This window comes from Lutra lutra, chromosome 8 (assembly GCF_902655055.1).
Source record: "Lutra lutra chromosome 8, mLutLut1.2, whole genome shotgun sequence".
NCBI classification, from domain to species: domain Eukaryota; kingdom Metazoa; phylum Chordata; class Mammalia; order Carnivora; family Mustelidae; genus Lutra; species Lutra lutra.
Window position 1 is genome coordinate 141,723,017 of NC_062285.1, and position 22,438 is coordinate 141,745,454.

Here is a 22,438-nt window from a genome sequence, read left to right on the forward strand (position 1 = left end):
TGGGGCACCTGGGGGCTCAGTCAGTTAAGCATTTGCCTTTGGCTCAGGTCATGATCCTGGGGTCCTGGGATCGAGCCCTGTGTTGGGTGCCTAGCTCAGTGGAGCTTCTCCTTCTCCTTTTCCCCCTCTCCCAGTCTCATGGTCTTTCTCTCTCAAATGAATAAAGTTTCAGTAATTATTTTTTGCAATGGGTGCCTGGGTGGTTCGGTCTGTTGAGCTTCTGACTCTTGATTTTGGTTCAGGTCATGATCTCCAGGTCATGGGTTTGAGCCCTGTGTTGGGCTCTGCACTCAGCCAGGAGTCTGCTTCCCCCTCTCCCTCCCCCTCTGCACCTGCCCCCATCCCCCATGCGCTCTCTCAAATAAATAAATACATCTTTAAAAATTATGTGTTGCACACATGAATACCAAAGGCTCTGAGTCATTCATTCTGGTTCTTGCATCTGTCCTGCTTGACGCCTGCAGACATCCCATCCCTAGACTCTACATCTGCTACGCTTTGGTCTATACACCTGGCCTTCTACTAAATGCTCCGTTCACATCCTATTCCTACCATGCCCCCTGGCCAAAATCCATTTCTGGGGATGGTCTCCTCTTGGCTTTCTGTTTTATGTTGCTCACGATGCTGATGTACTCCTGTGACTTTGCCCTGGCAGGTCCTCCCGTCCCTTATCTGGAGACTAATCTGTCCTCTAACCTCATGTTTGGCTGAGGCCTTACATCTGTGACCTCGACTCTATTCATCCTAAACCTATCATAAATGTAGGTTGCAAACAGGCTGACCCCTTGCTCTCCTGTTTCCGTCATTGGCACTACTAACCCTTTGCTACATGGGTCCTGAAGCCTTCATCAGTTTTGGTGTCAGTCTTGCTTCTTCCCCCAGGAGACACGAGGCAGGAAAGTATCCTCAAGCCATAGGGACAACCGATCTAAGATGCCATAATTGCATGCAGCTGGTCACTATGTCCATTTTTTCTCTGTGAACTCTACTTCTATCATCTTTGTCCTGCTGTCACCTCACTGATTCTTGGAACGAGCCAGAAGAGCTGCGGAGAACTCCTTAGCTCCCCGTGATGTCCATAGGGGACCCAGGAGGCTGTTAGGAGCCAGTCCCTGAGGAGGATTTCTGAGGCCTTGGGGCTATACATTGGGAAGAGATCCCTGGGGCCTTTCTGAGCTTCTGGAGGAGAGAATCCCAGGAGACTGCCTGAGGCCACGTCAGGGAGTCCCTGAAGATCCACCAACACTTGATCGGAAGATCTCTGGTGATTCCCTGAGGTCATGTGAGGAGAGGATCCTGGAAGAATTCATCAGGCGATGCAGCAAAGGAGCCCTGAGGAACTACCGAGTGTGTGTCAGTTGGGGGATCACCAAGGATCCATTGAGATCATCCCAGGAAGATTCCTAGTTTCTATGGTGACGAAAGGGGATGATGCCTGGAGAATTCCCAGGGTTGTTATTCATCCAACTAACATTTAGAGGCGGAAGACATGGGCCCCGCCCAGCAGTATCTCCCAAGCTACCTGCTGGGTGTGGATGTCGCAGGGTGGATGCGAGGCGCTGCGCGAAGGGCATAAACCTTGGTGTCCCAGAGGTGAGCGCGCCATTCTGCTGTTCCAGGAGGGGCAGCCTCTGGGGCGGTTGGCATGGGGCCGAGGCATGCCTGTAAAGCACCTAGTGCCCAACCTCGCAAATGGCAAGAACGACGTCAGGAGGCGTCGGAAAACAGATGTAATCCGGTTTGTTTCGCTGGAGAACTGGCGGAGGTGGGCCAAGGGGCTCCCACGGGGTAAACTGCGGGCGGTCCTGAGCGGCCAGCCGCTGACCGCTCGGACCCTGGTCTGCGACCAAGAGAAATCCAGGGCACGCGGCGCCGTGTCGTCACATAAAACGAACCTAACGATAACTTCAGCAGGTGTTTGGCTGAGCCCAGTACACCCAGCTATTGTGCTGTCGCGTCACCAGTGCACACGGCGTCTTCCTTTTGGAAAAACATTTTATTTACTGACACAGATCACAAGTAGGCCGAGAGGCGGGGGCGGGGCGGGGCTCCATCCCAGGACCCTGAGGTCCGGACCCGAGCCGAAGGCAGAGGCCTGACCCCCGAGCCCCCGGCGTCCCCGCAGCCGTCTTTTCAAAGATTCGGAGCGCGGCGAGCAAGCACCGGCGCCAGAGCACTAGCCGGGCGGAGGCCGGCGGCGGAGCAGCAGGCCCCGGCCGAGCAGGGCGCCCCGCGCGGGGCCCGACGCCAGCACCCCGGGTCCCGAGCCGAGTCCGAGGCAGCCGGCCGGCCGACGGGGCCGCCCGCCGCCGCACCAGCGCGGACCCTCTCCGCCCTCACGGGCTCCGGGCCGGCTCTGCGAACCCTGCCGGCCGCTCACGGCGCCGGGCTCCGCGCGCCCCCGGGCCCCGCCCCGCCGCCCCCTCCACTGCCCTCGGCGCCCCTCCCGCCGCCTCGCCCAGCAGCAGAGCACGGAGCCGGACGTGGGCCCCCGTCAGCCCCCGTGACACGAAGCCCAGCCGCCCGGGCCGCAGCCACCATGCCACCTCCCCAGCGTCGCCCTTTAACTCCGTCAGCGTCCGCGCCGTGCGTCTGGCGCGCCTGGGACGGAGGCGGGACTTCCGGACGCGCGTAGGCACAACTTCCGGAAGGAGGCGGAAGAGCCTCTAGGCTCTAGGCTCGGGAGTCCCGGGACCGCTGAGGGGCCACCCGGGGTTCGGGAAAGGGCCGCCGGGGCCGGCCGGCCGCGCTAGGGGTGTCGGGGCCGCGGGTCTGAGGGATGAGGAGGGGCCATGGCCAGCGACGGGGCCAGGAAGCAGTTCTGGAAGCGCAGCAACAGCAAAGTCCCGGGCAGGTGGGTGTGAGGGGGGAGGCCGGGTCGGGGTCAGGGGTCAGAGGTCAGGTGGGCGCGTAGGCCCGCTGGGCTGCGGGGGGAGTCGGGGGTCTGGGGAGCGGTGGGAGGGCTGCTGGGGACGTGAGGGGCGTCGGGGGCACAGGGGGATCGAGCGCAGGGTCTGGGAGGTCGATGGCTGCACGTACGTCGAGGAAGGGAGGAGGCGGAGCGGCCGGCGCGTGTGTCCCGACACGGGCAGGCTCTCCCCCGTGCAGCTCCGGGGCTCCCTGCGGAGCCAGGAGGGGGCCGGCTTGGGCCGCGATGCGAGGAGTTCGGTGGAGTGCGGGACTGCCCCGGGCGGGCCGCGCTAGCCGGGCGGCGGCTTCTGCGAGGGGGCGTGGCGGCTCGGCCCGCTTGAATGGCCTCCTTGTCTGTGCTGCGGCGGCCGGCCGCGCTCGCCTCGGGCCGAGCCGAAGGAGTCGCTCGAGTGGGTTTGAGACTCCCGGTTAATTTCCACGTGCCCCACTTTCTGGCTCAGAACCATCTGCTCTCTTGAGTCAGCAGCGGGGAGCAAGTGAAGAAAAGAAAAAAAAACAACCAGTAAAGGAAGTGCTTGCAGTGGCCTGGGTGCACCCTGGGAGCTGTTGGGCTCCAAAGTCCTGATCCGCCCGTCGCTGAGCGCTGGCCGGGCGGGGAACGTGAAGACAGCGCGTGGACAGTGCCCAGGAGGAGCCCAGCGGCTGGCGGACGGGACTCGCGGGAAGCAGAGGTCAGGATTCCTAGACACGGTTACTCTGTTTGGAAACCAGCGTCTGAATACTGGAAGTTAGGAGTCGTGGTATGGGAGTTCCTCCACGGGGGACCGTTTATAAGCCCGGCTTATTCTTACGGGTTGCACAGGACCCACACGGGGTGGGGGGCAGAGCTGTGAACTTGGAACTCACTGTGTTCAGCCAGAAACGTCCCGTTGTCAGAGATTTGGGAGTTAGTAGCAGTGAGTTACCGGCCGCTCAGACACATGACTTCAGAGGGCATTGGCAGAGGCGGCCAGAGGTCCCGCTTCACGCCCGGGGTTGTGCGTGATGGAAGAAGAAAAGAGCTTTCTTCAAAACCAATGCCAGGGTCAAGGTGATATGAAAATTCTGGAAGGGCGGAGGATAGGAGGTCCCAGGAGTGACAGAGACGTTTGCTCCAGAGCATAGACTCTGGGAGAAGCGAGCCACGTGGCAGGAGAGCTTTTGTGTGTTGCCGTTAGGTGTTGAGGTTTTGGTTCTTCTCAGTCTAAATAAACTGATTCTTAGCCAGCTGAGCTCTAAGGATAGTCGAGCTGCAGCGTGGAGTTATCATGGTGAATAACGCTTGGACCGATGGCTGTGCCTCCTGGTAATTTGTCCTTGTGTTGGGTTCAGTGGTGTTCCCTACCCCCCCAGTCATGTCCACCTGGAAGCCTGTGACTGTGACCGTATTGGGGAATAGCACCGTGGCAGAGGTAATCAGGGTAAAATGAGGTCACACTGGGTTAGGGTGAGTGCTAGTCCAGTGACTGATGTCTTTAAAAGAAGAGGGAAATTTGGACACAGGGAGACACACGTAGGGAAGGTGGCATGTGAAGACGGAGGCGGAGACTGGGGCCGTGCGCTCACAAGGCCAGGAAGGCCAGAGGTCCCAGGCAGCCAGTGGAAGCTAGAAGGGGCAAGGAGGGGTCGTCCCCGAAGAGTTCAGAGAGCGTATGGCCGTGCCCACAGCTTGATTTTGGACTCCAAGCCTGCAGAGCTATGGGAGGATCAGTTTCTTTATGTATGATGGGCACATGGTCCCCCGCTTCCGTGAGGTTCTGCGTCACCGGACACAGACTTCCGTTTCCTTCTGATTTTGGCGCTCTGCGTGTCTTACGCATTTTTGCGAGTTACAGAGTTGGAGTGGAGGCTTGGAGAGCTGCCAGAGGCTGTCCCGCAGAGAGCAGGGCACAGAGGAGAGGGTGGGCCTGCGGGAAAGGCCTGCCCAGCGGCCTGGGCCCCGCGCCTCCTCCGGTCTGGCTCTGGCGGTGCTGCTGTTTTGGGCACCAGGAGGGGTTGCGAAGGCAGGCTCTTTCGGTCGGTAGCTCACCTTGCTGTGGCGATCGCCGCGTACTTAGTCCTTATCTGCACGAGCACCGCGCTGGCAGAGTCCTGGCCCGATTCCTGTGGCCCTCCCGGCCCTTTCAGTGCGTCCCAGGATCGTCTCGCTCTTGGAGTGTGGATCTGAGCCCTGGGAAGCACAGCGGAGGGAGAACAGACTCACCACAGAACACAGCGCTGTTAAGGGGTCTTTCATACAGCGGAGCCCTTAGCAGTTGGTTCGTTAGCAATCATTCCCTCCTCACACGTCCTTGTGACAATAATGGCAGGTGGTCACTGAGCTCTTACTGTTTGCCCGGCACGATTCTTGGTGGCCTGCAAGTGTGGCATCTCCCTAGCGTTTGGGAGTTACAAAGCCGCACGCTGTCTTACAGCTGACACTCCCTGAGGTAGGCTCGGGTGGAGGCCCTTGCGTGATTCCTCTGAAATGCCGTGTGCAGAAGCACAGGAAGGCCCTTCATAACCCGAGCCCTGCCCAGCGCTGGAGCCACATCGCCCACCCCTCCTTGCTTTGAACGTTGCCCTCCGTGGTACTGCGTGACTCGCAGGTCCCCTGCTGTCCAAGCTGTGTGATACCTCTGTCAGTTTCATGCTCTCCGAGCTGCCCAGAATGTTCTTTGCCCCCCTCGCCTCCCCTTTGCCTGGCTTATTTTATTTTTTTAGTTTTCAAAGTCACCTCCAGTGCACCTCCTTGTAAAGCCTTGCGTGTTTCACTGCAGTCTGGGCCGAAGTACCGTTTGTGCATCAAACTCAGCTCGTTGGTAGGTGCTCGTTTTCTTCTCCAGACCGTGAGCTCTGCGAGTTTCGGGAGCGTGCCTTTCTGCCCTTTGCACTGTTAGTGCTGATAAATGGTGATTGGTTCAGACCGCCTTCCGGGTTAACCTGGAGGGAGTAGTGATTTCTTTCTTTCTTTTTTTTTTTTTTTTTTAAGATTTTATTTCTTCATTTGACAGACAGAGATCACAAGCAGGCAGAGAGGCAGGCAGAGAGAGAGGGGGAAGCAGGCTCCCACTGAGCAGAGAGCCCGATGCGGGGCTCGATCCCAGGACCCTGAGACCATGACCTGAGCTGAAGGCAGAGGGTTTAAACCACTGAGCCACCCAGGCGCCCCTGGAGGGAGTAGAGATTTGGCCAGGGTCTCACCCAGCGTGAGAGGTGGTCTTGCAGTCGCCTCCCATCCTCTGCTCACACTGGTTCTTAGGTTGTCTTCTTGGCTGGAGCTTCCTTAGAGATTCCTCTTCTGGATGAGGCAGGCTGTGTGATACGGTGGAAGCATCTTTGACTTGGTTCTGTGGTCTGCGTTTTAGCCTTTTTTTTTCTATTAATCTCTGTGTGACTGTCACCATGTTATGTCAGCCCTGGGGCCGTGGGTGTGTGCCAGGGTGAGCCTTGTAAGACGGGTGGGAGGCGGGCAGGGCTCGGGAGGCCACAGAAAAGAGCCGTGAGAAAGCACTGAAGGGAGGCGCTCGGTCCTGTTCATGGTCCTTGAGGAGAGGGTGGATGGCGGAGGGGGGTTGGCTCTGCCCTCGGGCTGCGGCTGGAGCGTGGATTCTCTGCGGCCCAGCATCGGCTGTTGGGGATTGAGGTGACCCGCAGCGTTCTGGCCGGAGGGATGGGGTGTGGTTGCAGAGTCGTGCTCCCCAAAGAGGTCCATGTCCTTATCCCTGGAGCCTAGAACAAGGTCACCTGGCAAAGGAGAGTGAATGTCTGCGGAACCTGAGATATTAACTTGTCCTGGGTGACCTGGTGGGTCCAGCGGAACGAGTGCAGACAAGTGGTCAGGATCTACGGCAGCCTCACGCTGGTCGGCCGTCGCCGGCTCTGGAAATGGAGGAAGGGACCCTGAGCCGAGGGGGATGTGGTGGCCTCCGGCAGGGGGAGTGGCCTTCTGCCTGAAGCCGGCGGGGACCTTGGTCCTACAACCGCAGGAAACCGAATTCTGTCAACAGCCCTCGGGAGTAGGAAGTGGACTCTCCCCAGTGCCTCCGTAGATGAGTGCAGTGGCCACACCTGGACTTTAGCCCCCTGAGACCTTTGGACTTCTGACCTCCAGACTTTAAGATGATAAATGTGTGTGTTTGAACCGCTGTATGTGGCAGATCGTTAACAGTAGCCGCCAAAAAACCCTTGGGCCGGGGGAGGGTGGTTGGAGAAGAGTGCGGGGGGTGGGGGGCGTCGGATGGGAAGGGTTGTGGGTGGCCCTCCACACCCGGCCCTGCGAAGTCCTGCCCTTGAATGTGGACCCGGTACCTGCATCTGTCTTCCCGGGTGGGCCGCCTCCCCCCGCCCCCCACCTCTGCAGAGTGCAAAGCTGGAAGGGCCCCGCCCATAGCTTGTGTCTTCTTGGGCCCACGAACTAGGCGGAGGCCCTGGCTCTTCTCTCGGAAGCCCGGAGCTGCTGCCCTGACCAGCTCGCTCTTGTTTTTAGAGACCGGTTTATTTCCTCGCTTGTATTTTTCAGGTGGCTGTTTGGACGGAGCGCATGTTTATTCCTCTTTTCCCGGGTCGTGAGGAGCTGGGGAGTCTCGGGGGTTGTGTGTCCTGCGCGGGCGGGTGTCTTCTGGGCTCCGTCTGTGAGTGGAGATGGTCTCACCGCGCCAGTGCCTGCGAAGCACTGGCAGGGGCGCGGTGCCGTACGCAGTTCCTTTTGCTTGTTTGTTTCCTGTGGTCCTGTTTCGTGTTACTTAAATGCCTTTTAGCTGGCCTGGAAATAACTTTGAAAAATAAATATGAGTCATGTTTTTCTCTCTTATGTATTTGTCGAATGTAGCAAGTCAAGACTTTCATGGGTCAGTTTTAAGTGTGGACAGAAATGATTAAATAAATCCCTAATGACTTCGATTAGAATTTTTTTTTTAAGAGCTGAGAGCAAGAGGAAGTATTCCATTCCCCGAGTGCTGTGAAGGCACCGTCGGAGGTCGTGGGTGGGAACCAGGTGAAGTGCCCTGCCAGCCCGCTTCTGTTCTTCGGTTCCCCAGGCTGCCCTGGGCCAGCCCTGCCTGTGTGCAGCACGGAGAAGGACAGTGTGCAGTGACCCGGGGCCAGTGAGGGACACCTGCCCCTCCCTGGCCTCTCCGGCAGCTCCGTCTCGAACCACTCCTCAGCTTCTCCGTGTTCAGACGCGCCCAGTGTGGAGTCTGGCCCTGCAGGCCCTTTGGGGTGCAGCATGGGTCCGCTCGGGGGGCCCGGGCCTCGCATGGGATCCTGCACACAACTGGGCATGGGGATGGCCAGCCTTGGGAGCGCGGCTGTGGACAGAGGTCCTGGGCTGGGGTGCTGTGCCACGGCGCGCACGAGGCAGCACGGGCCTTCTGACACTGCACCTGCGCGGCTGCTTCTCGCCTGCGGCTTCTGCCACCTAGCGCGCCACCGGCCCTCCCTGTGGCCCGGTGTGCCGACCGGGGAGCCTGGGCTCTAGGCGGGTAGCAGAGCTCCCTGGGCTCAGCCCTCGTCCAGCTCCTCAGACCTGGAGGGTCTCAGACCTCAGAGGGTGGGGAACCTGGTTCCCATGTGCTCGGATTGCACAGTCTGGGGTTCCTTCAGGAGGAGAGGGACAGCTTCTTCTGGCTTCGCCCTGATGTTCCCTCCACAGACCAGAGGCAGAGGGGTCGGGAGGCCCAGAGGGAATGGGGCAGCCTGGGTTCTTCCCATTTTTGGGGCCCTGGACTTGGGGGACTTTCATTTTGAGTATCCCTAGTCTTTCTGTTCCCCCATTCTGAAGTGCTGTTTCCTCTTTTCTGGGGGTTAACATGGAAATTGCAGCCCGAGTGCCGAGGGTCGCAGAGGTACCCGTAGCCATCAGTGGTTAGAACAGTGTGGGCTGTCTGCGGTCGCCTAAATTAAGGGCTGCAGATGGCTGCCGCCGCCGCTCGCACAGCCGGCCTGGGAGCGCGCGCACCAGGCCCCGTGGCAGCCCGGCCCACGTGTGTTCCTCCCCGCGTGGAGGGTGCCGCCACGGTTGCGTGTGCCCTGCCCTGCTGCTCCCGAGCGAGGGAGCCGCCTCTGAGTCTGGGCGCGTGCTAGTTCGGGGCCGTACATTTCTGGACCCTGACGGCATTAGCTCTGTTCCCTGGGCCCTTATGGGTGTTTCTGCCCGTCCTGGGGTCCATCTTCTGAGGGTCTGGAGTCCGCCGGCTCCGTGGAGGAACCGTCCTGGCCTGGTGTGCGCCCCGTGCCCCGCGGGCATGCCCGTCGTCTGCCGGCCTCCTCCTCGCACAGCCTTTGCACTTGAGCTTGGCCATGCTGCTGGTGGCCAGCCGCCTCGGTATGGTTCTTACACGGGCCGCGGAGCAGCCCTCCACTTGCTCCCGCACACACCTTGCTCCCGTTTTGAAAGGATCCTTCTTTCAGCAAACATTTGTCCTAAACTGAAAGATAGAATAAGGCTCGCTGGCCCTAAGGCTTATGCCCGCGGAGACAAACAGCGCTCGGTCCCTGTCCTCTGGATGAGCTCCTGATCCTTCACGGAAAGCCCTCCGCAGGGTGACTGGGATGTCACAGGGTGTTGGGCATGATGTGTGTGCAGAGCAGGGCGAACGGCAGGGTCTTGGAAAGGGGATGGGTCCCTCGGTGCCACTGTGGACATTGGAGACGGGGGACAGCCCTTTCAAGGGTACCGATGCACCTGCTTCTCTTGTTTTCCGGCGACTCTGTTTGCAGGTGGTGAAGCCAGCCAGCCGGTAGGACCATGTGTTGTGCTATCGGGGTGGGGCCCTGAAAGGAGTGTTGGGGCACTCTGCTTCCAGAATTCAGGCCGGCTCTGGGAGAGAAGAGCTTTATGTCTTTGTGACGGTATTTTCCTCCTTTCAGGGCGCTGGGCTGTCGGATCTGGTAGAGGGGGAGCCACCTCTTCTGTTCGGAGAGTGAGCCCGCCTCCGCCCGCAGCAGCTGCCCCGCCCTGCAAGCCCGTTGCGCTGGCTGCGGGTCCTGCTTCGACCCCGGCTGCCGTGCTGTGTGTGGAACTGCCTGGGATGATGGTGGCTTTGGGCCCCATTTTGTTTTGTCTCTCGGATCAGTTTTCTGTTCCCAAACCAGTCACTAGAGCCATCGTGGCATTTTTTGTCTCAACCAAACATGGCTTCATGGATGCCCCTGATTCTCAGCTGCTCTGCGAGGTTGGGTAGGGCAAGGGAGATGCAGGAGCTGGTCAGAGGGCGCTCTCCTGTCTTTCCTGTGGAACTTAACTCCTTCACACGTAAAAGGTTCAATCATTCAGATATTTGTGTAACAAAGGAAGCTTTTATTGGATACCTTCTGTGTGCCCACCAGGTCCTACAGTTGCTGGCCTGGACCCCCCGCAGGGCAGCCTGGGGCAGCGTGGGCGAGAGGAGGGAGATGCTGGTGGAGGGCAGAGGTGACCTCAAACCGGACCTTGAAGGACCTCCCGTTCCTATAGGTCTGTGCTGGGCTGTGGGGGTGTTCTGTACACAGCTGAGGAAAAGGTGACCAGGAGAGAGAAGAGCGTTGCCAGCAGGGATGCCCGCAGGGACCGACTGATGAGGTTGGGCCGTCAGACTGCGGGGAGTGGGGGGTGGGGGTTGGGGGGGCTGGAGGCCAGCGCTGGCTCCAGGCAAGGGTGGTGGTGTGGGGAGGAGGGGCGGGAGAGGAATAGGGAAGGTTCCACTTGTTCCCCAAGGGCAGTAGGAAGACCTTGCAGACTTTGAGCTGGAGAGTGAAGCTGTCCCCTGACTGGCAGAGCTGAGACCAGAACCGGAGGCAGCAGTGCGAGACGTTGACCGAGGGGACGGTGGAGATGTGGGAAATGGTTCAGGGTTTCGGAGGACCTGGAGATTGGCTGAATGTGGATGGTATGCTTCAGGGAGGAGGGAAGGGGGGCCCTCGGGTTCTTGGATTGCTGTTCGTGGAGATTAGGCAATGGAAGGGGTTGGTGACCTGGTCAGAAGGAGAGACTGAGCCCCGAGGCAGGGTGATGGGGACAGCAGGTGGGTTTTTGATGCCACAGACACGGGCAGCCCCGGGAGCACCAGGAGCAGCTGGTGGCAGAGGGTGTGAAGGTGCAGGAGGCTGGGGGCGCTTGTCGGTCTTCCTGCCTGATCTGTGGGGTTGTCCTGGAGCTGGACACTGTGAGAAGTGGGCGTGAGGTGTGGCCCCTAGGGGAGAGCTGCCTTCTGTCGCGGCCCTGTTAATGCGAGGTGGGGATGGTGTGGCTGAGTTGGCAGTGGTGCTCAAGGCAGCCCTTAGAGAACTCTTTACCGGGAGGTGGGCAGGAGCATCAGGAGAGAGTGTGGTTCCCCATAAAGTGGGAAGAAGGCAGGGTTGGGTCCTCAGCTGTGGGGAGTGGAGGTCAGGAAGGTGCGGCAGCCTCAGAAGCCTCCGGACTGGCCTGGCAGGAAAGGGGGTGCGGTGGCGTGGGGTCGGAGAGCGAGGTCAGAAGGGCTGGGTGCGGCGCGTCTGGAGGCCAGACGAGGGCAGGGGGATTGAGGGGGATGGGACTTGGGGGTGGCCGGCCTCCACGCTGTGTACTTTTCTTGCTAATTCCCACGCTTGCCTTCTTCTTACTCTCACCTTCTGTTTTCCATGACGCGCACCTAGCACTCTTGTTTGGGTTGGGGTCTGGCAGGCGTGGAACGTTGGGAGTTTCGGGTGTGTAGCGTGATGGTTTGGTGTGTGTGTCCTCAGATGGTCACCAAGCCTGTCCTTAACCTCCGTCACCACACACGGTTCGGATCGCTTCTCTCTCAGCCGCCGTCAAGCCTGTGACACAGCATTGCCAGCTGCAGGCACCGTGCGCACACATCACTCTCCTGGGACTTGTTTAAGTTGGCGCCTCCTGCCCGTCTTCACCCGTTTTGCCTCCCCCTCCCCCACTGGACAGCCACCAGCCTGTCTCCTGTCCCTGTGCATTCACACGGCGCTCTTCTCCTGTGAAGAAATGCTTGACCTAAACGTGCTCATTTCCAAGATCTATTTCAGGAGACACCCGTGGGGCACCTTGCTGATCGACCCAGCGATTGCCTGAGCCTCTGCTGGGTTCTGGGGGCCCCAAGGAACGTGACGGGAGGCAAGTCCCATCCCTTTTGTGGGGAGCTCATGGCCCCGTGGGCGCACTAGACGGCCGAGAGCATGTGGGACAGGCCGAGCGTCACTGCCAGGCGGGGTGGCACAGCTGTCTTTGCTGGGACGGCTCGAGAGACACTCTGACCCGGGTCCGTAGTGCAAGCTGTTCCTGCCGTTGCTTCCACGGGCTGAGAGTTCCAGACTCTGCTGTGGGCGGAGGCACGTTGGAGTTGTTTGCTGTGGTGATAATGGTGTTCGTGCATCTTCCTCTGAAGCTCTCCAAAGTTAATTTCCTTGGAAAACTTACTTCTCCTGAATATTTGATAAACCCGGGGAACGTTGCGGTGTGTTCGAACGAGCCTGATGGCAAGTCAGTCGCTAACTGAGTTCCTGTTGCAGAGAAGCGCCGTTGAGCACAGAGGGGGTGCGGCGCAGTCTCGGGGCCCGGCCCGGGAGGCTGCCGGCCGCAGTGGGGCTCCCCACCTGCCCGCTGATGCCCCGCGGCTGAGATGCAGGTGAGCGTCTCCTAAGTGCTGGGTTAGGCTCTTAGTTTCCTTTTTGATGCTTAGGATGCGTCTTTTCTGTACTTTTCCTTCCTCTCACACTTCGCTGTCTCCCTCGGGGCGGCTTCAGCCCCACTACGCCAGCCTTTCGCCAAGGCACACGGAGCCGCCCTGGTCCCTGGCCTGTCCGTTTCGTTTCCAAGCCGGGGCCTTGGTGTCGGGGGTGTGTGTGTGTGTGTGTGTGTGTGTGTCAGTTAAACCAGAGAAGCGTTTGCTGGGATATGTGGGAGAGAATGGCCTTCTTGTCACGCAGCATTCCTCCTTCCTTCTGGAATTCTGCCCGTGACCCTGCTCGATTCCCTCTTGCTTTCCCGCTGCTGCGCTCACCCGTGTTGGGATGCTCTCCTGCCATTGCCGGAGCCAGGGGCCAGCTGTCCCCGTGTCCCTGCTCCCCAGCATCACCCCAGCTCCGGTGTCAGCCCGGCCCGCAGCAGGGCTCAGCCAGTGTCTGCTGAATGAAGGGTGCCCTCCAAGGGAAGGCCAGGCTCGAGCACTTGGCTGTCACAGGTGTGCCCTTGGACAGCCTTGGGTGCTGGTTCATTACACTCTGCCTGCCCTGAGCTCTAATGGCGGCAGGGCCGAGTCCTGAGGAGCCAGCAGTGGTTGCTCCGGGCCCCCATCTCTCTTCTCTGGGCCCCCCCTGGCTGACCTGTGTCTCCAACCTGTCCTCACCTGTGACCTCCTCCGTCTGGGGGTGCCCCTCGTTCCCACCTCCTGCCTGTAGTGAACCTCAGCTGTACCGTCTTCGTTGCCTGCCGCCCCCTTCCTGGTGGTGACGTTTCAGCGGTGGCTCCCTGTGCCTTGTGCGGGAGGGGTGTGTTCTGTTGAGAACTTGGGGGCTGTCTTGGGGGGGTCCTCTTCGGGGCGCCATCCCTGGGGCATCTCTCCCCCTGCCCATCCCTGGCATGCCCTGTGCGGTGCTGTCCTTGGTCCTGGCACCTCCAGGTGGGAGCCTCTGTGGGGCTGCAGGGGGATCCATGACGCTTCGTGAGTTCTCGTGTATTTGTTCTTCCGTCTGAGAATCCTTCATGGCCGCTCCATCAGGATGGAGACCTGTCCTGCCCAGAGAATGCAGCTGTGGTCCCTGCTGTTGCCTGCTGGTAACGAATGAACCCTTCAGAAGTTTCGTGGTCTTGGGGGGGCGATACATGCCTGTCATTTTCACTGGAAGCTGCTGGGGCATCTGGTTCTATGCGGGTAGCATTAGGGGCTTCTGTTGTTCGGTGCTGCAGAGGGGGACTCGGACTTGTTTAAAGGTCTCCCTTCACAGGCTTAAAGCCGTGCCTTGCTTCACCCTCCCTCACCCACCGTGGCACAGCAGCCTTCCCGGACACCTGGTCAGGGAGGAGCCCCTCCTGCTTCCTCCTCCCTCCCTCTCCCCTCCCCCCCTCCTTCTCGCACTCCTTCCCTTCTCCCTCCCTCCCTCCCTGCCCGCCTGCCTGCCTTCTCCCTCCCTCCTTCCCTCCCTCCCTTCCTTTCAGCATCTTTGTGGAGCCATCATTTGCATAGCCTCTGTTTCGCTCACTTAAAGTGTACAGTGTTTTTAGTCTGTTTGCGGAGTTGGGCAGTCATCACCACAGTCAATTTTAGAACATTAGCCTTAGCACGCAGAGAAACCCCAGGCTCCCCGGCAGTGACCCCCCATTCCCTCCGCCCCAGCCCCCGGCCCCCAGGCTCCCCAGCAGTGACCCCCCCCATTCCCTCCGCCCCAGCCCCTGGCCGCCCCACTTCTGCTTTTTGTCTGCAGACTTGCTTGTCCTGGACATTTGCTCATTCCTGTGTGTGGATCACAGGACTGTGGTCTTCATGACCGGTTTCTTTCACTGAGTGTGATGTTCTCAGGCTCCATCCACGTGGGAGTGGGTGTCAGCTCGTGGTTCTCTGTTGGAACCTCCTAATACATTCCGGTGTGTGCCTAGGCCGCCCGTTGATGGGCCTGGGGACTGTCCCCACGCTTGGCGGTTACAGAACTGCCACCACATCCTTTCCCTGGACCCAGGGTCCCCACCTCCCCACTCCTCTGCTTCTCCGGCTATTCAGAATTTGTTTTTGTGGCCGTCACGCACTAGGAGTTTGACTGCTTGTGTATGTATCCAACATGATAGTTTCATTATCTCTTCTTTTTTTTTTTTTTTTTTAAATTTTATTTATTTATTTGACAGAGATCACAAGTAGGCAGAGAGGCAGGCAGAGAGAGAGGAGGAAGCAGGCTCCTGGCCAAGCAGAGAGCCCGATGCGGGGCTCGATCCCAGGACCCTGGGTTCATGACCTGAGCCGGAGGCAGAGGCTTCAACCCGCTGAGCCCCCCAGGCGCCCCTCATTATCTCTTCTTAAAAACTTTCTGTAAGTGACATCAGACGGCCTGCGCAAGCCAGCCTTCAGCGGTACGTTTATAAGTTCACCCATCTTGGTTCTTGTGTTTCTTTCATGTTTGCTGTGGTTAGTGGTCCGCTTCCTCATGTTCCAGCTGATAGTGGGCGAACGGCTAATGTGAATTCATTCTTCACTTGCTAACGTATGAAGGGTTTTCTTGAATTTTCTTTCTTCGTGCTTGCGACACCGCTGAACCTGTCTCCTGTGTCCTTACGCGAGGGTTTCTCACGGCGTGTGCCTGGGAGTGCCATTATGTCATGTGTATCTGCTTTCCGTAAGGAATCACTGGGGTCCTCTTTAATTTTTTTTTTTTTTTTTTAAATTTGACAGACAGAGATCACAAGTAGGCAGAGAGGCAGGCAGAGAGAGAGAGGGAAGCAGGCTCCCCACAGAGCAGAGAGCCCGATGCGGGGCTCGATCCCAGGACCCTGGGATCATGACCTGAGCCGAAGGCAGAGGCTTCAACCCACTGAGCCACCCAGGCACCTGGGGTCCTCTTTAAAGCAAAGAGTTACTGTCGTCTTTTTAGGCAGTACTATTTATTAGAAAGTATTGGTGAGCGTATTTTTTAAAGGACGATTTCATTATGTGGAGTGAGGTAGGCGTGTTGCCACTTCCTCTTTTAAAATGGCTTTCGCTGAAGCCCATTTTTCTTTTTAGCTATGCGAGGCCAGATAAAAATGCAATTTTCATAAGATAAAATGAGATGCCTTTTAGTCTGAGCTTGAACTGTGCTGGAACATTTTCTGCTCAATAAACACAAGTGGTGTGCCCGTGAAGAATTAAGGCGCCGGCGCCGTCCTGGCAGGGAAGGGCCCGCAGCGCGCGGTGCCGCTGTGCGACGCGTGCAGACGCCTTGCACAGAGGGCAGAGACCCCCTCCTGCTGGTCTGCAGCTGTCTTCCTGTCCTGAGACACGAGGGAAGGGGGCAAGCCAGCAGGGTAGGTGCACAGTACTGGCGAATGCTGCCCGTAGGTCACTCAGCGGTCGCCAAGCTGCTGCTGGTATGACGGTCTCATTTCTTGTAAGTTCTTACTCCCATTTCTGGGACGAGGAAGCTAAAGCTGAAAGCAGTTACCCAGGCTGTTTGGTTCTTGAAAACTGGAAACCTTCAACCAAGGTCAGGGGAGCCTCCAAGAGATTTCTGGAAAGGGACGCTACAGAGGGGTTGTGCTTGACCTCCGTGGGCTGATACTTTCTCTTTCAAACGACAACAACAACAGACCCCTAGACTCTCCGGATTCTGTGGGTCCAACTGGTCACAGTGGGGATGGCGCATCTCTGCTCCATGGTGTCACAGGGACGGTTCAGAGGCTGGGACGGAAATCAGAAGGCTCGTGCCTCACGCCTGTCGCGGTTGATGCCGGCCCTCGGCTGGGACCTCCCCTGAAGCTGTTGGCTCTCGTGCTTCCATGTGGGCTCCCCTCGTGGCTAGTTGGGGCTTCTTCAGAGCCCGGTGGCTGGGTTCCAAGACAGAACCCAAGGGAGCCAGCTGGAAGCTGCGCTGCCTTTAAAAACTTAATCTTCATTGAGATTCACATATAATAATAGTTCACCCAATAGTTCCCGTACAACACCATTCCCTGGTTTAACAATCAAAGTCAGTGGGATTGTGGTGTCTCTGCAGACTTGCCTCATCATCGCCGTGGTCAACATTAGAATATGTTTGTCCCGTCAAGAAGAAGCCCTGTCATCTTCGCTGTCACCCCAGCCTCCCACCCTCCACCCCAAGCAACCACTAGTCTACCTCCCATCTCCCTTCTAGACATTTCACGTCAGTGGGATCTTAGGATAGGCATTGTTTTATGCCCGGTGGCCCGCACGTAGTGGGATGTTCTCAAGGTTCTTCGTGTTGTAGCACGAGCCAGCGCTGTGTTTCATAGCTGAGGACTATTCCGTTTGAAAGTATTCCAGGTTCCATATTTCTGTCCTTCTAGACCATTGTAAATACCGATGCACTTTTAAAATTTTTATCGGTAAACTTAAAGATTCTTGTGAGTTTGGCGTCCAGTGTGCTTGGCTCTGGCTGCCCGGTACTCCTCGCCACGCCCGCCACAAAGTGGGGGCCGGAAGAGGTCTGTTAGATTTTGCTAAGACGTTTTAGGTTATAAAAGGGAACGTTTTCTGTAATTAAAATGTTGTGCCACAGGCACAAGCACAGAGGCATGAATGGAAAACTGAAAACATGCCCCAGTATAGAATAATCTCATGTGTATTGAAGATGACGGTGTCTGCAGGCCAGTAGGGAGTAGGAGAGGGTTTTAAGCAGTGTCATTGGAGCAGCGGATTATATTTTTAGCAAGTTTTCTACAGTCTGTAGCAAAATAAAATAAATTCTAGGTAACTAAAAACTCATGAGTAAACAACAAAACCACAGAAGTGTGGAACTAGGACACAGTGGGAGATTTACACCGTCTCCGTAGGTCTGCTGGGCTGAGTGTTCCTGTGCTCCCAAAACTCGCTGGGAGCCCTGGGTGGTGTTAGGACATGGGGGCTCTGGGGACTGAGGAGGTCCTGAGCCTGGAACCATCTGTGGTGGGATTAGGGCCATTATAAAAGAGACCCCAGAGAGCTTCCCTGCCTCTTCCGCCAGGTGAGGACACAGCAGAAGGCACCCGCTGAGGCCCTCACCAGACCCCAAATCTGCCCCGCCTTGACCTTGCGTCTCCAGGCTCCAGAACTGTGGGGAATAAACGTCTTTGTTTATAAGCTGCCCCACGCGTGGTATTTTTGTTCCAGCAGCCGGGATGGACTTAGACAGTTGGGGGTGGGACCTTTTTAAGTAGCGTCACCAGGGGAGAGCCCTGTGTAACGCGGAAGAGTGAGGTTGACTTAACCAGAGACCTCTAAGCTTCCATAAGCCAGGAAGACGGATTTGTTGCCTGTCATCATTCTCTTCTCTTCTGGTTTTCTCTTCCTGCTCTGACAAGTCAGAGAGCCAAGCCTCTTGGCTTATAATCAGTTACACTCGGTCGTAGGTGGTCAGAAGTCTGGCATGGGTCTTGCTGGGCTAAAATGAAGGTGTTGGCAGGGCTTTCTGGACATTCTGGGGAGAAGCCATTTCCTTAGTCTCTCCGGTTTCTAGGGGCTTCCCACATTCTTTCTCCATCTTTACAGCCGGCAGTGCAGCCTTGATCAGAGCTTTCTTTCTGGTTGTGCTCCTTCTTAAAAGGAGGGAGGACTTCGAAGGACTCGTGATTAGATTGGGCCCACCTGATAACCCTAGCTGCTCTCCCAGGGCTTGTGTCTTTGGTTGCATCTGCAAAGCCTCCTTTGCCAAGGGAGGTGACACATTTGCAGGTTCTGGGATTAGGACGTAACGTGTTTAGCCATATTCTGCCAACTGCGCTGCTGTGGACGGACCCCCTTTGGTGCGTACGAGTCGTGATCCACGTTGGATAGACAAACTATAGTGTAGTTATACAGTGGGACAGGGTGAAATTAAAGGCTGTCCTGTCCGGGGAGGTGGCATAGGCAGCGATGAGTTGGGCCTGTTCTATTATTAGGACTTTATTTATTTTCTAAATTATTTTTTCTATTCTTAGGACTTTAATTTTTTTTTTTTAAAGATTTTATTTATTTATTTGACAGAGAGACAGAGATCACAAGGAGGCAGAGAGGCAGGCAGAGAGAGAGGGAGAAGCAGGCTCCCTGCTGAGCAGAGAGCCCGATGCGGGGCTTGATCCCAGGACACTGGGATCATGACCTGAGCCGAAGGCAGAGGCTTAACCCGATGAGTCACCCAGGTGCCCCAGGACTTTTAGAAACTTTAAACAATTGGAATTAATTATAGATTCCCAAGGAGTTGCAGAGAAGTGGGTAGAGATGTCTCGTGTGGCTGTCTCGTGATTATTATTATTTTTTTTTTTGAAGATTTTATTTATTTATTTGACAGACAGAGATCACAAGTAGGCAGAGAGGCAGGCAGAGAGAGAGGAAGGGAAGCAGGCTCCCCGCTGAGCAGAGAGCCCGATGCGGGACTCGATCCCAGAACCCTGAGATCATGACCCGAGCCGAAGGCAGCGGCTCAACCCACTGAGCCACCCAGGCGCCCGTGATTATGTTTTTAAATTTAATACAGAACGTACCTTTTTTGGTATGTAGCAATGGACATTGGGTGAATAAATGCATTTAAGTACATTGAATGGTGGTGATACGGGGACACAGTCATGATGTAATGCTTGGTGAAAAATGTAGGATTTCCTTCTGTTTTTAAAAATTAAAACATTCTGGGGTGCCTGGGTGGCTCAGTGGGTTAAGCCTCTGCCTTCAGCTCAGGTCATGATCCTGGGGTTCTGGGATTAAGCCCCGCATCGGGCTCTCTGCTCAGCGGGTAGTCTGCTTCCCCTGCTCTCTCTGCCTGCCTCTCTGCCTCCTTGTGATCTCTGTCAAATAAATAAATAAAATCTTAAAAAAAAATTAAAACATTCCTTTGTGCACGAAAGGCCTCCGTGTATGCATTTGCTTTAATGCGCTCACCCCCTGACAGTGTCCCACTGAGGGTGCCAGCTGGCGTCTCTCGAACAGGGACTGTACCAGGAGGCCTCACTGCTAGTGGCTGAACCGAACTGGGGTTTGCTTGGTTCACATCTGAGGGGGCTGGGGCCTGGACCTGTGGGGCCGCACTGCCTCACGGGACCCCGTGCGCAGTCTCGTCTTCCTGCCATGCCTGTGTTCTCAGATGGTTTATATCTCCTGCTCATTCCTCACGCATGGTGGCCTGGCGGCTGGGAACCTCTAGGCCTCACACCAGTGCTCCAGGCAGATGAGGAAGGGCCAGCACATTGGTGACCGACCTGTGCTGGGTCACAGGGCCTCCATCGGCTGGACGCCGCCCTGCGGAGGAAGAGGTGTGGGGTGTGCCCGCTCAGCTGACTGCTGTGGTTGTCTGCCACAGGGGCTGTTTTGTTTCCGTCCATCTTCCAAGTTCACTCTGACGAGCAGAAGTCTTTATTTTTAAATTTATTTATGTATTTTTTAAAGATTTTATTTATTTATTTGGAAGAGAGAGAGAAAGCAGGTGCACGACTAGAGGAGCAGCAGAGGCAGAGGGAGAAGCAGACGCACTGTGAGCAAGAACCCAATGTCGGGCTCGATCCCAGGACTCTGAGATCATCACCTGATGCTTAACCAACTGAGCCACTCAGGCGCCCCCAGAAGACTTGTATAATAAAACCACTAAGTCTTCTAAAAAATACGTTTATCTTCCTCTTGTGATTCTGTGTTTCGTCTGTACACAAAATGGTACCAGATGGTCATTTCAGCCTTAGATTGTGGTCCTGCTGGTGGCACATGGTCCGAGAGCGGAGGCCGCCTGACCTCGGTGACGTCAGGGACTCCCGGCTCCCAGCGGCCACTCACCAGCGGTGCCTGAGGTCCGGGCGATGCGGTCAGGGCTGCGGCTCCCCGGGCTGAGGTCCGTTTGCCGGACAGGCTGAGTGCCCCGTTGTTTGTGCGGCGTGGGCTTGTGCGGTGCCATTCATCCTTCCGGGTGGGCCCCGGGACCTGTGCAGCAGATGGGGAGTTGCTCCCCGAGGCGTGTGGCTTCCTGGGAACCAGTGCCTCCCCCGAGTTAGTGGCGGGTGCTGGAGGAGGCAGAGAGAAGCTGACCGGTTTTCCTTTCCTTCCAAACAGCATCCAGCATGTGTACGGCGCGCAGCACCCCCCCTTCGACCCGCTGCTACACGGCACGTAAGTGAGGCCTGCGCTCCGGCCAGGTTCCACCCACTCCTGGGGGCCGTGGTGATCCGCCCGCTGCCTGGGAGTCCTGAGAGGAGGAAGGAGTCTTCCCGTCAGCAGACACGTGTCAGGGCCTCACAGGGCTCATCCTCTGGAGAATGGCGGAGGGGGATGCCCAGCCTGGAGTGGAGTGGCCTGGGCAGGAGAGCATGTGCCTGGCACCCCGTTAGTTGGCGGGCGTGGGGCCTGGCCCCGGTTAGAGGGGTTCTGTCCTGTTTGCCGCAGCGGCACTCAGCTCACTTGCCCTCCGCTGCGCTCTGTGCCCAGTGTCTGGGCTCCTCCAGAGGTGGGCACACGAGAGGGAGGTGTGGCCCCACGGCCTGTGCTGGCAGATGTTCCTGGACCCCCCGTGGGGGCCCTGGTTTTAGTGCTGCTGCGTCCGAGTCCGGATGCCAGAGGCCTGGAGGGAGGGGACAGCCGCTCATGCCTGCCCCCCACTGCTGCCTCGGGAGGTTGGCGGGCACCAGCCCCTGGCAGGTTTGTGGACTCGGAAGGCCGTGACTGTGCAGTGCTGGGTTCCTCCCGAATGGCTTCTGTCACCGAGCAGACTGCTCAGTGGGATGGCCCCTCAAGAGCCTCTCTTTCCTGCCACTGAACTCTAGGAGTCCTCTTTTCTTAAAGCTTCGTTATTTACTTGAGAGAGAGAGAGCGCGCGCGCAGCAGTTGTGGGGGGACGGAGGAGGCAGAGGGAGGAGCAGGGCTGAGCAGGGAGCCCGCTGCAGGACTCGATCCCGGAGTCCCAAGAGCATGACCGGGGCGAGGGCAGCCGCTTCATAGGCGGAGCGCCCCGGGCGCCTGAGTCCTCTCCCGGGAACCTCTTCACCCTTAGCTCAGCTGACGCTGAGAGCGCGGAGGTGCACCTTTCGTCTGGGAATCCTTTCCCACCAGTCGCGGGGCAAATCCTCGCCAGCCCCCGAGAGGACAGGTCTGCCTTTGCTTTGCAGCTTGCTCAAGGCGGCGCCCAAGGTGCCCACCACGCCCGCGAAGGCCAAGAGAATCAGCACCTTCCAGGAGTTTGAGAGTAACACCAGCGATGCTTGGGATGCCAGCGAGGACGACGACGGGCTCCTGGCCATGGCGGCCGAGAGCCTGCACACCGACGTGGTCATGGAGACGGCCAACCGCGTCCTGCGCAACCACAGCGAGCGGCAGGAGCGCCACAAGCGGCGGGAGGTGCCGGGCCCTGAGCAGAAGCCAAAGCCTTCGGCAGAGCCTCCTCCGGTCCCGAGCGGTGACCTCCGGCTGGTGAAGTCCGTCAGCGAGAGCCACACGTCCTGTCCCGCAGGTGGGGTGGGGGCCCCAGGAGGCGACGTGCAGAGCTGATGGGGAGAGGGGCTCGAGTCCTGTCTAACTGCGGGTGGTTAGAGGGGTTCTGTCCTGTTTGCCGCAGCGGCTCGTTGGGATCCGCCTGTCCATAGGCCTTTCCAGGCAGCCGTGGACTTTTCTTTGTGCCCCCAGCTGAGTGCTCCTCTCCTCCAGGTGGAGGGGCGTGGTGTGCGGCCTCCGTGGGTTGGCCGTGAGAGGCCCACGGTGAGCACCAGGCCCCGGGGGACTGTGTCTCCCTCTGAGTGTGCCTCGGTTGTTCCAGGCGGGACATTTCCAGCTGCGGGGTCAGGCCAGCTGCACACGCAGAGCCTGCCCCTCCTTCGGCGGCTGCCAGTGACACCCCCCCCCCACCTCTCTCCCCAGGGCACCTGCATGTGGGCCCAGTCGGTGGCAGGCGGGGTCTGGGGTGTGGAATCACTGCATCCAGGTCATAAACTCAAGGATGGAATCGGCGCGTGTCTTGTACTCCC

General features: G+C 58.0%; 1 protein-coding gene across 3 annotated transcripts in view; it reads left to right on the forward strand.

Moving 5' to 3' along the window:
• Positions 1–2,634: 2,634 nt before the first annotated feature.
• TBC1D22A (TBC1 domain family member 22A) overlaps positions 2,635–22,438 on the forward strand; it is a 298,901-nt gene continuing 279,097 nt past the window's right edge. For 2 of the 3 annotated variants that reach the window (XM_047740627.1, XM_047740628.1), the window contains exons 1-3: positions 2,635–2,854; positions 20,538–20,594; positions 21,587–21,927. In XM_047740627.1, coding sequence (XP_047596583.1) covers positions 2,793–2,854; positions 20,538–20,594; positions 21,587–21,927 — 460 coding nt within the window. In that variant the 5' untranslated portion in view covers positions 2,635–2,792. The remainder of the gene's footprint in view (positions 2,855–20,537; positions 20,595–21,586; positions 21,928–22,438) is intronic. The other variant, XM_047740626.1, reaches the window with a different exon arrangement.